The sequence below is a fragment of the Belonocnema kinseyi genome, chromosome 4 (assembly GCF_010883055.1).
Source record: "Belonocnema kinseyi isolate 2016_QV_RU_SX_M_011 chromosome 4, B_treatae_v1, whole genome shotgun sequence".
NCBI classification, from domain to species: Eukaryota; Metazoa; Arthropoda; class Insecta; order Hymenoptera; family Cynipidae; genus Belonocnema; species Belonocnema kinseyi.
Window position 1 is genome coordinate 95,183,465 of NC_046660.1, and position 17,468 is coordinate 95,200,932.

General features: G+C 27.2%; 3 protein-coding genes across 8 annotated transcripts in view; 1 reads left to right on the top strand and 2 right to left on the bottom strand.

Moving 5' to 3' along the window:
* The window catches only part of LOC117171603 (intraflagellar transport protein 56), a 10,189-nt gene extending 6,830 nt beyond the window's left edge, over positions 1–3,359 (bottom strand). Inside the window, exons 1-3 of one of the 2 annotated variants that reach the window (XM_033359050.1) lie at positions 3,269–3,359; positions 945–1,471; positions 704–772 (exon numbers count right to left, since the gene is read on the bottom strand). In XM_033359050.1, the coding sequence (XP_033214941.1) occupies positions 704–772; positions 945–1,471; positions 3,269–3,271 (599 nt within the window). In that variant the 5' untranslated portion in view covers positions 3,272–3,359. The remainder of the gene's footprint in view (positions 1–703; positions 773–944; positions 1,472–3,268) is intronic. The other variant, XM_033359051.1, reaches the window with a different exon arrangement.
* LOC117171604 (cytosolic Fe-S cluster assembly factor NUBP2 homolog) lies at positions 3,356–13,549 on the top strand. Of its 2 annotated transcripts, XM_033359052.1 has the most exons (6): positions 3,356–3,471; positions 3,865–4,067; positions 4,143–4,231; positions 5,488–5,709; positions 12,907–13,060; positions 13,187–13,549. In XM_033359052.1, the coding sequence occupies exons 2-6, from the start codon at positions 3,924–3,926 to the stop codon at positions 13,391–13,393; spliced, it is 816 nt and encodes a 271-aa protein (XP_033214943.1). In that variant the 5' UTR covers positions 3,356–3,471; positions 3,865–3,923; the 3' UTR covers positions 13,394–13,549. The 2 variants fall into 2 exon arrangements, with proteins under 2 accessions (XP_033214943.1, XP_033214944.1); XM_033359053.1 differs by lacking the exon at positions 3,356–3,471 and having other exon boundaries at positions 3,808–4,067.
* LOC117171605 (uridine 5'-monophosphate synthase-like) lies at positions 13,537–15,871 on the bottom strand. 4 transcript variants are annotated; one of them, XM_033359056.1, is made up of 4 exons: positions 15,775–15,871; positions 15,256–15,473; positions 13,958–14,445; positions 13,537–13,811 (listed from the first exon to the last, which is right to left on the bottom strand). In XM_033359056.1, the coding sequence occupies exons 2-3, from the start codon at positions 15,415–15,417 to the stop codon at positions 13,975–13,977; spliced, it is 633 nt and encodes a 210-aa protein (XP_033214947.1). In that variant the 5' UTR covers positions 15,418–15,473; positions 15,775–15,871; the 3' UTR covers positions 13,537–13,811; positions 13,958–13,974. The 4 variants fall into 4 exon arrangements, with proteins under 4 accessions (XP_033214947.1, XP_033214946.1, XP_033214945.1 ...); XM_033359055.1 differs by having other exon boundaries at positions 15,256–15,419; positions 15,672–15,871; XM_033359054.1 differs by having other exon boundaries at positions 15,672–15,871.
* Positions 15,872–17,468: the final 1,597 nt, after the last annotated feature.

Below are 17,468 nucleotides of genomic sequence, written 5' to 3' on the forward strand. Positions count from 1 at the left end.
GAGCTCCAAGGAGATTATGTTGAAAAATAAAAAAAAATTTACCCAAAAAAAATTGTTTTTATACTTCATTCTAAGGACTTATTGAACTACCCTCGTAAATTATGAGGTTCAATTGTACAAATATTTCAATTGCGTTAAAAAAAAATCTTTTGTTTGAACCGCTGTTAATTGTAAACCGTGGCTAATAATACTTTTATTTTTTTGTTAATACTTAATGAAATTGTTAAAAAAATTATTTAAACAAAAATTGACTAGGATTTTCAAAAAATATATAAATAATATAGTTTATTCTATAATAAATAATATATTGATATTTTATCAGATTTTATTCATGAAGAAAGAATTAAAAGCCTTATTAAAAAAATGTTGGTATTTTTTTATTTTTTTCTGGTTCTAAGGTTTTAAATTTAAGACTAAATATCAAAAACTATACGAAAATCTCACTTTTTACGTAAATTAGATGCTCGATACCTCTCAATAATTTTCTAGCAATCTTAAAAAGTTTAGGAGAGTATTTTCTTACACAGAAAAACAAACTTTAGCGAAACGGCCGCCGAAAAATAAAAAATAAAGTTTTTTGTGAACCACCCTACCTGGCACATAATACCAGCCATAAGAGCTCTTTTCATGTGTTTTAAAATCGAGTTTAGATTTGATTGAAGTCGGAAGGGAAAAACGGGTAATGAAGGACAGAAGTCGATACCTGGACTTTTTGAACATCGCCAATAAATGTAAAGTAGAATCTGCTTCTTCTAATTTACGACTTCCTTCGCTAAATCGAAAAAAATTAATTGCAAAGTTACCTAATAGTGCTCATTTAAAAATTATTATCTTCTTTGTTTGCACTAAAATTCGAAAGGAAAAGAACTCATTACAAATTATAAGTGCACAAAAAGATTTAATTCTTCAGAATTAAATAGAGTTATTTTTTTCTGAAATCTTACCTGTTATTTAAAAGAACCTTTTTGTAAATATCAATCGCCTGTTGATAATGAGCTCTTAAATAATGTATTGACGCCAAACTCAATTGATCTTCCACGACGTCTTCAAGTTTCTGGTGATATGCTTTCAGTTTCTTATCATCGTTCATTTTGTGACACAAATGAAATAAAATTCTAGTCTTTAATGAACTATCTGGCGCTTGAGAAAGAATTTTTTCACACTCTGGATACATTCCGAGAAAAAAATAACAGCAAGCTAAGTATGTTGGCAAATTGGGCGGTTTAGATTCTTTCTTTAGAAAATTTTCATATATTTTTGCAGCTCTGGCATGATCTCCAAGGTGGAAATAGCAGTAAGCGATCCAAAGATCAATTTCTGTGCTATTAGAAGAGGCATCATTGAATTCCAAAAGCGTCACTGCACCAGTGTAGTCTCTTTTTTTTATGAAATCTTCCAGTTTTGGGATTTCTCTTCCAGAGGCTGATTTCTTACCTCCTTCCGCAGAAGCAGGCTTTGCTCTCGATAAAATCTTTCAAATAAATTAATGAAATTCTGAATAAATATTTTTTAAGTATTGCATCAAATAAGATTACTTAATGAATGAAATTGTTGAATTAATTACTATAGGCTTGAATTAATGTAAATTCAACCGAATTTAAATAAATAAAATTCAAATCCGCAATTACTTGAATTTACCTATTGAAGTACAAATTTAATTTAATTTAATTCCAGCTCAATTCTAGGTCAATAAAAATTAAATCAATGGTTATGTGTATTAAAGCCAATTCAAATTAATTCACGATGAATTTAGAGGCATTTTTATGAAAATAGGGACGTGAAACTGTGAAATTTAAATCAGTTATAAATGCCAAATAAATAATTATACGTAAGGAGAAAAGGTAGTTGTTTCTAAATCTGAAAATGATATTGACAATAAAATTATTAATAAAGTGGCTTTAGATGTTTAAAGGTAGTTCATAAAATTTAAGGGCATTCATGAAATTGTATGTGAATTTAGATGGATTTCAATAAATGAATTAGTCAAGAAATGAACTGTAGATGAAATAAAAATTAATTCAAGCGTATTACATTTTTTTCGAATTATTTCAAGATGAATTAAAATGAATTCGAGATAAATTATAAATTAATTTAAAGTGCGTGGAAAATGAAATCAAAGTGGGGTCAAAAGTAATGCTTTACATAAATTCAAGTGAGTTAGAATGCATTCAATGTGGATTTAATATAAATTCAACATGAGTTCGAATAAATTCCAGATGAACTTTAATTAACTACAAAAAGTTCCTAGTTGTTTTCTATGCGTATTTAATACACTATAGATTCCCAAAAGTTCATAAAAGATTTGTTGTTTATTTAAGCGGACCTTCTTTATTTTTGTGTTTTAAGTTCAATTACCGTTAAAAACACCAATTCTTATTCAACCCTAATGTTCAAGAGCAGTTTCTATTCCTTGAAAGATTGTTTGCAACTCTGTTCGGTTAGTTTTCATTTTTAAACTATTTAAGAATTTTTTCTTTACAAATAAGAAGTGCATGCATGATTTCTAATTATTTTATTTTACAAAAAGTAATTAAATAGAATTGTATATAGAATCTTTCAAGGAATACAATCTTTAGGATTGAATAAGAATCGCAGCAATCAACAATAGGCTTATTTTTCGAGTTTTGTAAATAATTATTATTCATTCATACTTCGATCAATCATTTCATTAATGGGCACAAAAAACAGAGCTGGGGAAAAATGTTTAATTATACATTTGATAATTAAATTTGTATGAGATTATTTATATTTTTTTCTTATTGCTTCTTAAATAATATATCATATTTTTAAAAATATAATTAGATACTTTTTCTCGAGACCTGTTTTCTTGTCCCCAAAATACATTAATGTTTTTAAAGTACTATGTTTTTCTGAACACTCGCCCCCTCCCTCTTCCAGCACTCTCTTCTACAAAACAAAAGGTACTTTTGATGAAACTTGTAGAAAATATTAATCATGAGAAATAAAATCGTAAAAACTGCAAATACTCTTATATTAATCTTAAATTTAGTAGAAGTTGATAGAATTTCCCTCTAAAAGAGTAATCTATTTGAAAAATATATGAGAGAAAAAATTTTAAACAAAAATAATCCTGCGTAACTAGGGGAAACGTATGCAAACATACAGGCAAACATGCTAAAATACCTATAAGTAGTAGGTGGAATTGTGAAAGAAAGTGCAACAAATTTAAACACATTTATATAAAAATAATTGTCCGTGCATTAAGCGCTAAAGTGTGGAAAATCTTCAATTATTATTTAAAATTTACCATGATTTCTTCTACATGCTTTTAGTTCATCTGTCGTTTAGTAACTATGTACATTTATTTGATTGATTAGTTATTCCTTTGTTGCAGAGCGCGTTGCATAGAAACGTTCCAGCGAAAGTTCAAATTCTATCATTTTGGCGCTGTTGTCGCCTCATATGTCAGAATGCAATATATCAAAGATATTTTTGAATATATTCAAGAATGTAAGTCTATTAACAATTAAAAATAATGCGAATAATTAAAATCCTAAAAAAATTCAATAGGATAGGTACTTCATTGAAAATAATTTAAGATCATAACATCCTGAAATTTTTTTAAATTTTAACGTATCAAAATAAAGAGTCTAATTTTAATAATACCTACAAATGCTACAAACTTTTAATCACAGTTATTTAATCAATTATTATGAGGTTTGTGAGCCTTTTCTATTGACAGAAGGGGAATTTTCTTTAAGAGTATAAATTTTTATCAAAATTACGTGGTATATAATTCTTGACATGCGCTGATTCCGATACCATCACTTTTTCCACTTTTTCTTCTCGGCGCTCTATATACTATTTTCTGATACTATACACTATATACTATCTACTACACAGCTAATCGAGTGATCGCCCGTCGCCGTTTTTGACACATAGGCAATCAGGATAGGCCGTCTATGAAAGAAACACTTTTGAGAACTGTTTTTAAAATGTTAGAAGGTGTAAAACATGTTTTACTAGTGCTTTCAGGCAAAGGGGGTGTCGGAAAATCGACAGTTAGTACCCAGCTAGCTTTGTCATTGAAGGAATCTGGATTCAAAGTGAGTTTTTTTAAACGGCTTCTTCGCTGAGAGGTTATGTTTTCCTCAATCATAACTTCAAAATGTTTTTTTAAGGTTGGTCTTTTAGATGTAGATCTCTGCGGGCCAAGTATTCCTTATTTATTGAATATGGAAGGCAAAGATGTTTATCAATCTACTGATGGGTATGTAATTTATTGTTATTCGCATTTCTTGTTTGATTTTTCACAATCACTTAGTCTCCTTTTTTACCTGAACCAAATTCATTAAGAAACTACGAATAAATGCATGTTTTTGTTGATTATTAAAAGTATATAAACTTTCTGAAGTAGTGATATGATAGATTTTGTATTTGTTATTGGGATACAAAATAGTATTACTGATAAGAAAAATTAATTCCTGTATTTCTTTCTAAACAAATTACCGAAAAAACGGTGTTAATTAGTTTTTTAAGTGAATGTACACTATCGGTTAGTGTTTATATATCCATGGTTAAACACTAATCCATGGCTAACTTTTTATTGAGAGTTCAATTAATTTTGATAATACGGATTTTAATATTTTTTCCAACATTGCACGATAACTATTAAAATTCTGTATTTAATAAGACGAAGATGAAATAAATTTTAAATACAATTTAACGAAGAATTGTAGTCACTTAAAAAGTAACTTAATTTTTAGAATAAATTACGAAAATTCTGTACAAAATTATGTTGAAAATAAGCCCAAAAACTTTAAAAAGAGTCCATTATTTCATTATTAATATTTCCAGACAAAATTTGAATTTGGTCTTTTTTTAATACCTTCTTAGAAATTCGATTAGATCTTGATCTTGAGTTTATTAAACAAACAATTTTGAAATAACTGCGATACTCTCCAAATCTGAAAAATGAAAAAAGATGAAAATAATTTTAATGGATTGAATTTCACTGATCTTATTTATTAAAGCTCATTATCTTGTTATTTGATATTATCACATGATTGTTTATCTCTGCTCAAACAATGGCGAAAACACTTTACATATACTATATAAAAGTTTTAAACATTTTTCTTCTAACAATTAAATTAGAATATTTTTTTAACCAAATGATAAGAGACATTGCTATAATGTTGAAAATATTTGGCTCTGAACTTTATGATTGGGAAAACATGTTAAACGTGGATTTTAAATACGATAGAAATTATTTTTGCGTGATTTATTTGACTGTCTTCAGAATTATAATATTGCTTCCTTCCTTTTAATAGTATTTTTATTATTGTTTTTTTTTTTCGCTTTAAAATAGTATTGCTAATTGAAAATTTGCACGAAATTTTCATATAATTTTGAAACTACAAAAAAGTGCCATCGGTGTTGCAAAATCTTTAAAATTGCGTTTATCCATAACATAAAGTTGAAAAAAAATTGAAATAGATAATTCTGTAATGCTCATTGTAATTTTAGATGGGTGCCAGTTTATGCAGATGCGGAACAGAAATTAGCTGTAATGTCGATAGGATTTATTTTGAAAAATCGAAACGACAGTGTTGTCTGGCGGGGTCCGAAAAAAACAAGTATGATCAAACAATTTTTAAACGACGTAGTTTGGCAGGACCTTGATTATCTCATAATTGACACGCCACCTGGAACTTCCGATGAGCACATTACAGTCATGGAAGAATTAAGGTATATTATTCCCTGAAATTATTAATTTATTCTTTCTGAACAATAGACAATTTTTCAATTGAACTACAGTTATAGAAAAATTTGTATTAGATTTACTGATGACGGAAAGTTAATCCTTCAAAACATTAAAGATACGAAAAATAATTTTCTTGAAACTAAAAAATCACCGACTAAAAAGCTTAGCTTTCTTTATTTTGCGTTTATAAAAGTAACATTACACTTTGTAAGCAATCGTGAAAAGAAATCACGAGATCATGTGTTTTTGATGGTCAGAAATACAGTAGTGTGCAATATAAGGCCCGAGTCTGCATTAATAAGTCCACTGAGAAGACTTTCATATTTTAATAATGTAGAGACTCTAGCTTATTACGAAGTGCACATTTCGCTTGTGTGATATTCGAGTGGAAAACGACCGGACACATGACTGTGCGCTGGTCACATGCTACAATGACTCCACATCATATGATGTGAGAACTGAAAACAAGCCGCGCTAGATAAACTATCCATCACGAGACTGATAAAGCTCGTAAACCCTCGTAATTTACACATGTTCAGGTGTTCATTAGCCAGAATTATATATTAATTTCACACTTATGTATTTATATCTCGTATTTTCATCGCAATTTAAATCCTTGTTCAAAATGTTAATTATAAAAAAAGAATGTTCTACTTCTTGCTTTTTGTTAATTTTAACAATATTTCAATTTAAGCAAAAATAATATCTCAAAACTGTGTGGCATTTTAGTTTTATACAGAAAATAAAAAAAAAATTGACATTGAATAAGTATAAAGAATTTTTAATTGAGACCATAGAAAAAGAATGTAAAAATTATTTTATCGAATTTCAAAAATATCAAAATAATTGTTGCTCCCTCATAGAGGGAGATTTGTAATGACCTACATTTTCAGAAGTTTAAAAATGCTATTTTTGAAAAATGTCAGTGTGTGTGTGTGTGTGTGTGTGTGTGTGTGTATTCGTAACTTTTTTTATGCTTATCATATCTTCAAAAGAAAATGATCTTTGGTCATAAAATTTGGACAAATTATAGCTTGATATTCAGTTTTGATAACATTTCAAAATAGATCGGCTAATTAGGATTAGTTTTTTTGGCTTTCAGTTATCTGAAAAAATACCTTATTTAGATGAAAAAAACGTGTTTGATATTCGAAATCCAATAATATCATCTCTAGTGTATCTATTCCCACATTCGAGGCGCATCTATCGAACTATAACTGAATCTTTTATGATCTACCAGGACCGATTAATGAAATTTCCAAAAAATGGCTTATTCTGTTTATATGACAAAAAATTTCTTGATGTTAAGAATACTTTTTGTTTGAGTCTTTCAAACCCGTCAAATTATTTATTGACGAACCTTCCATGACCCCTTATAATCTAGTAATACCGAATTATAAATTTAAAAATACATTGCTTGTCTTGTTTATATAATAAATTTTTTTAACTATTTGGAATACAATAGTACGATATAGGACGTATTTGTTTGGTTGTTTTAGACGCTGCCAATACCGTTTTTTTTTTAATTTTAAACAAAATTATTCATCTAGTTTATGATCAAGAAAGTTTTTTTATATTGTGAATATAACGGTGCAGAACAGTTTGATGACCTTGTATAACACAGGCACAAAAAAAGTTAATGTCGCATGATCCACTGAATTAGACAAAGTGGTGAACACGCGGGTGCGCGGCAAAAACCTGACACTGCTCAAGGTAAGCGACGGAAATAATTTTGTAAATATAATCAAATTAAAATAAAAGGTTCAATCTTTAATTTGAGCGGTACTAGAAGTTTCTGCAACGTTTGATTAGCATTCTGTGTTGTTCAAACAAAAAATGACTAAAGGCCGCAAAGACATATAAGTATGATGATCTGGTTGCCACTTTTATGCGTGTGTGATCTATAAATAGCGATTTATAAAATTAAAAATTTTTTAACTTTGTTCATATAAGGAAAACGTATTTATTATTTAAAAGAACTACTGTAACCTAAAAAGTGGTTCGTTGTAACACAACACATTTTGATTGACTTTTTGATGGCCTATCTTAATTGTTCATGTTGAGCCGTTACAAACTCTTTAAAAAATATTAAGAAAGCGGTTTATTTATGTAATTATTGTGAAAATGACAAGGTGGATTTTTCTAATAGTGTTTTTCTGTTTTTTTATCGAATCAATTCCATTAATTATTGCTCCGGTATAAAAATCAGGTTATAAAAGTGAAATCAGAGAACACCCGAAGACCCCGAATAAAAGAGTTAGAAGCTTTTTAATAATTATGAAAGATCTTAGGAGAAATGGTTAAGGTTTTATTTTAAAACCATAATTTCAAGTTTTAAAGATTTAAAAATGTTTTTAAAAGAATATGGAAGACTTTGAGACCATTTTTTTTAATTTTTCAAGATTTAAAAATTTTTTAGGTAAACTGAATTTTGTCAGGGTATGAAAAAAAGTTCTTAAAATTCATGGAAAATTTTTAAGTGATTATTTTTTAAGGAATTTCAAGATAAAATCGAAAAAAGATCAGAAAACTTTTTGAAGTATTTCCTAAAAATTTTAAAAAGTGTGAAAGATTTTTTAAGAATTTTGTAAAGTTTCACGAAAATGAAATACATTTTTTCAGGTTTCGAAGAAAAATTAAGATAATTTTTTATTTCGAAAAATTAATTTGAAGACATTATTATTTTAAAATATTTTAGAAGAATTAAAAAATAGTCAAAAAAGAATCGGACAGATTTTAAGGCAATTTTTAAAATCTTGCAGAATAAATAAAAAATGCAGGAAATGTTTAAATCATTTTTAGAAATTAGAAGGCTTAGAAGGTCTGACAAGATTAAAAAGAAAGAATTTTTCTTATATTCGTGTGCAATTTTTAAATAATTTTTTATTTTGAAAAATGAACTCCAAGAAAAAATTGAAAAAGGTTTTTTAAACATAACAAGCGATTTCCTAAAATTTCTAAAAATAGTTTAGAAGATTTTAAATCACAATATTTCAATTTGGTAAGATTGAAGAATAAAAACGAACAAAAATTGGATAAATTAGAAAAATATTGAGTAGAATTTAAAAGAATTTCGAAATATTTCATAATATTTCGTAAAATCCTATATAATAAAAAAATTCTTTAGAATCTTCTAGATTCTTTTTTGACAAGACTGAAATTTTTTTAAATCTTAAATTTTTTCATGAATCTTATGGAAATTGTATTTACATACATTTAGAAACAAGGTGATACTACTTATTTTCTTGTTCTCAATTCTCAGTATTTAATTTCAACATGGATTTATTATAGCACTTCAAAAAATAAGTTTCGATTAATTTTAGTGTTTTCAAAGATAAAAAAATATTCGTTAATGGTCTTTTTTAAAGAGTAACCAACAAATTTTAAAACATTTTAGCTTCGTTACAAAGTCTAATTGATTAAAAAAATATATTTAAGAGTTCGTTATTTCATTGTAATAGAAAACAATATTTTAGGATTTATCACATTCCTTGTTTATCATCTATAGATATTAGATATAATAATTAAATTTTTATATAGTAGCATTATATTTTAAAACGGCAATATAAAAAAAATTAGTTCTTCATCACTATATTTAAAAAGTTTTGAATAGCCGGGACTAGCACAAAATAACGAACAAATGAATAACAAAATCATAAATTAGCAAGAAAAAAAAATTTCCTAATTATAAAATAAATGAATTGTTAAATTCTAATAAATATTTCTATTTCTGAAATTTAAGTTTGACGAAATTTAAAATTGCCGAAAATAATTAAATAATGATTAATTAAGTTGTTTGCCTTATTTATAATTATATTAATAGCTGATAAATTAATAATCAATAAACTATGTTCAGCAGTTCTAAATTTCTGGAATTGACATATTTATGAGAATTTAATAATTCGTTTATTTCATAAGTTGAATTCGGTGAATTTTAGTTTCTGATATTTTTAAATTCCAAATTTTATTTTTTGCCAATTAAAGATCTTGTCGTTATTTGAAATTTGGAAAATTTTATAATTTGATAATAGCATATATTTTTAGAATTTTTTAATTCATTTTTATATTTGTTATTTATTTTTTAAATATTTTTTATAAGTTCTGAATATCCATGCAATTTTGTTTGTTTGATTTATTTTAAATATGTAGATTTTTCTTACATTAACCGAAATAATGAGTAAGAACATAAGTCTTTTTTTAAACCTGACTCTACACTTTAAAGAAAAAATTATTTTAAAGGGTTTTTCATATTTATTTTGTAATTTTTATGCATTTTGCCTGTGGTACTGCACGGTTTTGTAGAACAAAGTTACTACTAGCGCCTGGCACAGCTGTTTTCAACTCTCGAGACACATTTTTTTCATTGGGCAATACAGTAGAAGTTACGCCACATTGAATTTTAGGGTTGGATTTTTTTGAATTATCTGTATTTCTGGAACGCATATTTGAATTTTTTCGTGAAAAAATTTATCATTTGTGTTAAATAAGGATATAAAGATGCTTGCGTTTAATACTTAAGGGTGCATAAAATGACAAAAAATTGTTGACCTGTAATGATAATTTTTATAACCAAGTTATATTAAAAACACTTAACACTGTTGATTGCTCATTTGCAAGGGACATTTCGGTGTTAATATTTCTTACTTTTATAGACAAAGTGATAGTTGATTATAAAATGATGTCTCCCGATATTATTTGTTCATTTTAGAAACAAATTATGTAAACAAATTACCGCTACGAACATTTGAAGTGAGCAAAAAATAATGTTATCTATCAATTGTCCTTAATTAATGTTGCCGGTGAAATTTAGAAAAATTTAATGAGGGATTTCTGTCATTAAGTATTATTTGTTGATTTTATAAAAACATTATACAAACAATTGTCAGCCAGTGTCATGATATTATGGTTGTAAATGTGTACCGTAACAATCTGTTTCTACATTTAATAAATAATATCGAGTAATATATGTTGAACGCTAAACTTTACTGGCAATATAATTAAGGGATATTTAAGAGATTAAATTTTTTGTTTACTTTAAATGTCCACACTGCAAATTTGTTTACATAATTTGTTTTTAAAATTAACAAATAATATTGGGAGACATATTTTTGTAATCAAGTATCACTTTGTCGATAAAAGTAAGTAATATTAATGCTGAAATATCCCTTACAAATGCACAATTTATAATGATCAGTGTTTGTTAATAGAACTTGTTCATAATCATTATAATTACAATTGTATTTTTTTCATTCCATGCATCCCTAAGTATTAAAACCAAAGCGAGCTGAGCATAGAATTTTTTTCCAAAAATATAAAACAAAATTTGCAGCTCTATCGTTTGTGAGTGGCGACACTGACAGCGCCCTGAGTAGTCTGACAGAAATGACGATATTTCGAAAACTGGAAGTCTCCAGGGATTTTTTTGTTTAAAATGGAAGGTAATTTTATAAGGAATCTTTATATTCTTATTTATCAAAAAGTAAAAGGGTGTATTTCACGAAAAATGGATTCAAACATTTGTTTGTACTTTTTTCGGCAAAATTTCAAACATTTTTATTTGAAATTGTATAGGTTAAACATATATAATTCCATCTATAATACCTCCAAATTTCAACAAAATTCAATTATCGGTTCCAGAAATGTCGATAATTCAAACAAAAATCCAACCCAAAAAATAAATATGGCATAACTCTCAAGATTTTGAAAATTAAAAAAAAATCCAAGATTCATTAACCCATTAAGTCCCAAAACGTATAAATTTCTCTCTTATGTTTGAGCTTCAATAATTTTATAAAAAAGGCTAAGAATTTATTGTAAAATACTCTTTACTACTATTTTCGGGTATGCTATAAACGATGTAATGGTTTAAAAAACGGAAAATATTTATTTTCAATTAATAATTAACAAATTTAAAAAAAAACTCTTTTTTTTATCTACGATTTTTTAAAACAAAATTGCGGCCAACGAACGGAAACTAAAAATGTTAAATTTCGTTTTATGGATATTTTTGGTGATTTTTTCGCTCAAATCATGAAAATATTTAATTATTTCAGTACATCATGATATTAAGATTATAAAAAATAATTTTTGTGCTATTTTACGTCATTTTAACATCAAAATCCAATACAGTGAGTCAAATATCGTTTTTTCCAACGATTGAGTGATTCACTGATATTATTTATTTATTTTTATAAAATTAAAAGTTAATGTTTTCTGAAATACAATTATTATGCTTCAAATTCAGTGTTACAGCAGAATCATGTCAAATAGTATATCTATTTTTTGATTGAAAAAAAATTGCTTAAAAATTTTTTTTTGTAATTTGTTAATTATTAATTGAAAATAAATATTTTCCGTTTTTTAACTTAATGGGTTTTAAAATAAAACCAATTTTCAGTATAATAAAACGAATACTTGCAGATTCTGATATTCCTGACTTATTCCTAGTAAACAAGAACTTTCAGAAATTAACCATTTTCAATTCAAGGTGCTATAAATTCAACAATTTTTTTATTAGAAATGCGAGAATCTTCACATCGGAGGTATGAGTTTCAAATTACTAAAGTGATAATTTAAACAATTTTTAATCATTATTTAAGTCCCTTATTACACAAAGTTGTATTACAAGACTTAGAAAAAATAACGTTAACTAACTTTTCAAAAATTAGACAAAATGAAAAATCAGGAGTTAAAGTCTAATAGAACTTTAGTGGCACGAACTGTTTTTTAAAAACTTTAGTTGATTTATTAAAATTGAGACACTGATAATGAATATTAGGTAAGGCCCAAAAATAATATTTTACAACAGAAACAAAAAAAATGGTTATCTGTGATAAGATTCAAAACAAAATGTTCTGAGAAAATTATAGGAACTAGTGGTCCTTATGAGCCATACATTCAAAACTTTCAAACATTAAACAAAAATATTTTCAAAGCAGAGGAGAGGAAGAAAGAAATGGGTTGTAGCTGGTTGTCATTTTCATTTATTTTAAACTGATTTTTTTATATTTCAAACCAAAAACAAACCTCAAAAAGATTTTGAAAACAATCTTTTATTATAAAAAGATAACACGTAACAGAAAGCATACATTTAATCTCTTACCTCTTCTCAGTAAGAAAATGTAAATTTTCAGTACCTCGGCTAAATATTGTTAACATTAGCTTTTCATTTTAATTATCAGGAAAGTCAAATGTGATGGAGCAATTATAGTCACAACACCACAAGCAGTCGCAATTGATGATGTTTTAAGAGAAGTAACATTTTGTCGAAAAACAGGAATACTTATAATAGGAATTATTGAGAACATGAGTGGCTTTGTATGTCCAACATGCAAAGTAAGTTAAATCATTTTTTCCAATTTTTTTTAAATTCTTTTTTTCATTTTTTATATTTAAGGAAGTCTTACCTCTTAATATTATGAATACAAAAGCTCTTATTTTATGTTAATATTATATTTTCAGGAGTGCACCAATATTTTTTCATCGGGCGGTGGAATATCATTGTCCGAGATGGTAAAAGTGCCATTTTTAGCAAAGTTACCGATAGATCCAGCAATTAGTAAATTAGCCGAAAGAGGTCAGTGTGTCCTTACATCTTCTCCTGACAGTCAGGTTGCCCAGGTATTTCGAAAATTAGTGGAAGAATTAACGAAAAGCAAAGAGGCTTAGTGTTTTGCGCCAAAAATATTGTTCATAAAAATATGTAATTTGTACAGTTACGTACACTATGTACAGTTTTTGTATTTATAGTCGTGAGGAGAAAGGTATGATTTTATACTACAGGATAGACATTTTAAATAAAACTCGGAATATTTTGTATAAACTCTATATTTAGATCATAATTTATGAAAATTAAAATATCCTTCAATTTTCTTCGAATGCAATTTCATAAAAAAATATCTGAATTACTAAATAATATTTTTATCACTTCATCTTTCGTCTTAACAGTCTTTTTCGGGACTTAATACTTAGTTGTTTTTCTGGAGTGACTTTACCACAAAATACTTATCAATTTTGAACAAGTATAATTTCTTTTTTTCTTCAACGAGAGAGAGAGAGAGCGTTGGCTCATTTTTAATTTCTCAACCTGAAATAATTTAATTGTTTAGATTTAGATTATTGTATGATTTCTTCAGTATATCTGCTTTCTTTGGGTTTTAATACTTAATACTAATATTCGTAATCGATATCTAAGATGTAGAATCATTTCGGTATTTTCATTAGCGAATTTACCTTTATTTCAACTGATCTTAATGAGCCTTGTTTTTACTGATGTAACCCATAATTTCTTCCATAACTTCCAGGGTTATCTTCTCAGCGTCTAGTAGGTACTTCATTAATTGAGATATAGTAAAGAGGCTTCGAACTTCCACATTTTCATTTTGTAAGTTTTCTCTTCCTCCTTGCTCTCTATCTACTACCACAAATACTTCTGTTACTTTCAGTCCTGAATTTCTCAAATCGTTTATCGTTTCTAACGCACTGCTGCCGAGTACTATGACGTCTTCGATGATAACGCATTTATCTCCAGATTCAAAGTTGCCCTCTATAAGTTTTTTTGTTCCGTAAGATTTGGCTTCCTTTCTTTTAATCAGCATTGGCATGTTTGCCTCGACAGAAATAACTGTGGCAAACGGCAAAGCTGTGTATGGAACTCCACATATGTGTGCAATGTTTTTTGAGTCTTTGGCAAGCTTCCATAAAGTTTGTGATAACTTGCGCTGAAATTAATTGTATTATTTTTATATTTTTAATATGATTATCTTAAATTTACAAACAAACATCCTGTGCGTTTTTTGGGAATAAGGAAACAAAGAAATCTCATTCAATTTCGTTTTAAGATGATATACGCATTGTTGATTTAAATTCTACGTGTTTATTTTTTCACTTTATTGGTCACGCAGTATTAATGTGAATGTTTTATAGATAATTAAATATTAAAGCGGAGCTAAAGAGGATAGTTTTTCACAGAAATGTTAACATGTGACCGTTCCCGCAGAAAGGGACCTAACGTGGAGAAAAACATTTTTTGTACACCAATCGATAGTTTTTTATTTTTTTTCCATAAAATAAAAAATAGTATCTCTATATATTAATGTCTAGAAACTTCTCTGTCTGGTCTAAAACTCTAAAATCAATAATATTATTAATTTAATTTACCGCGCAATAGAGTTCTTATAATCTAGATTCAAACATTTATTTTCTAAACTCGAAGTGAAAATATTTTTAAATGTCTTTTTAGGTTTAGAAACTAAATTTTATATTCTGGTTTATGTTACGTTTAGGTAACGGTCCGTTTTATAACGGGAATTTCAATCCAAAAATTTTCAAGCAATTCCAATATTTGTTCTTTAATTTTATTTCCAAATTGACGTCTTAGGCAAATTTCTACATTAAATTTTGCATTATTTTTCAATTATTATAACAATCAACTTGAAATTTTGACTTATTTTTCGAATTTGATAAAGAGTGGCAAGTTCCCTCTTTGACTCAGTGTACTAAATTTTTAGTCTGAAAAACTAATTACTCACCAGTATCTTGGGATAAGATATTGTAACTCTCAAATCCATGTAAATTGGAGTTTTCCAGCCATTTTGCAATGTAACTTCAGTAAATTTCACAGCTCCGATGTCGAACAAAGCCACAGCAAGCTCTTTGAGTTCTGCTTCCATTTCATTAAGTTTTCCGCACATCACTTATTAAAAACATAGGCTTTTATTATTCATTTCAATAAATAATGCTGGTGTACCTGTATAAATAATAGAGCTACAATACTTAATTGTAAACTAATAAAAATATTTTTTCTGTTTTTGATCTGAGAATAAGTGTTTTTTAGAGAATTAGTTCTCACGAGTATCATGTAAGCTTTAATATAGATGAGCTTCAAAATGTATTGAAAGTTTACCTTCAGAAATCTTAAATAAAAAAATTTTTAAGTAATATTAACCTAATTATATAAATTATCCGGGATTATCTGTTCTGATAGCGTAATCTAAGTGGCCTGGGAAATCAGAATGCGCTTGAAAAAACGACACTGATTGAATTCTTACATTCTTAATACTTCAATTTTAAAAGGAGCTTCCCAAATAAATTTCTAACTTTCATTAGTTCTCCACGTGGCAGTCAGGAGACGACGACAAACCTGTCTAGTCCACTCTGTAAGTTGTGTGCAAAGGTGTGTGTGGAGGGGATAAATTCCAAGGATATTATCATACTGGGATTGGTCGCGTTTGAATTGGAATTTAAACCATTTATTTAAAATTCAGCCATTTTTAGTGATAATTTACAATAATGTATAATGTTAAAAATTGGAATTTGAAATGAAAAAAAAAATTAGACACCATTTCAAAACTGTACTTATGTCAAATGTTAAATTAAAGAAGCTTAAAATCTTTATACAGTGTTAAATTTGTAAAGTTTCTATTTTATTACTGATTTTTAAAAAATCCACTGACATTTTCGCTTTTCAAATTAGGTTGAACAATTTCAAGTTAGAAACATTCAAAATTTATTTATTATGCTCTTGAAATTTATTTGTTTGAAATGAATAATTCTCAAAGTATTCATTTTTCTGAACAAACAAATTAAAATTCCCGCCAAATCTTCTCGGTCTTTAAAAGTATGCAAAGGACTAGATTTTAAATGTTAAAGCTAATATTTTTCATAAGAGTCATACTTTGAATCGAAAAATTAGCATAAATTAAGATTTACTGTTTTATAAAAATTTTCATTAAAAATTCTCAATAACTTTTCTCATAGCTTAATTAATTTCTCTTAACAAAAAAGTTTTTCACAATTGTCTTCAATGGCATTAATATACTTCTAGATTTAGCAAGCATAAATAATATTGGTTGTTAATAACATTTTCATTTTTTAAATGTCCGGCCGTTTCCTCAGAAAAAACATTTTTTCTGAAATTTTGGTTGGAATGACCTCACTTGCAGTAATTAGCAACGAAATTAATTAATTTATTAATTTCAAAACAAAACTTATCATTTTTACATACAAAAAATATGTTTTCACGTAAATTGTTATTCAAAAACTGCATATGAGACACTAAATATCAATTTGCGTAATTGTTAATAACAATGATTCATAAAGTGAATTAAATTTTTTTTTGAATAATAAAAGCCGATTGATTTTAGAAAAAGCTATTTTTTCTTCAATAATTTGTGTGATAAGCTTAAATTGATATATGTATATGTTTTGTTGTAAATAATTTTGTAGGCAGAAATTATATGCTTATCATTTTCACATAAAAAGAAAACTATCTAAGTGCAGTAACAATTGATATTCATACTAATAATAAGATTCTTATAAAAAAAAACCTAAAATACATCAATTATGATTCAGCACTCGAATTTCTTGATTTCTTGATCAAGTTGGTTCTATTTCACAATTAAGCTTACCACAAAAACGATTGAAAACAAAATAACTTTTTCCTACGATCAAACGAACATTTTTTTCGTTTTTAAAAAATCAGTTTTTAATAACTTTTATGGGGCATTATTCCTCAACTGCCCCAACTCAAAAAGTCATGTTTTTCGATTGTCTCTAAATTCTAAGAATATGTTCGCCTATCCAACAGTAGTTAATCCACAAACTTATATACCAGGATTACCAACCCTCCCCAAGTAAGGGTGGTTGAATTTTCAACCCCAATGCCTGCAGGGGTAGTTTCAAACGCCTGTAACTTCCTTTCTAATTACGCGATTAAAAATTTTTATGAGGGTTTTGGAAAGTG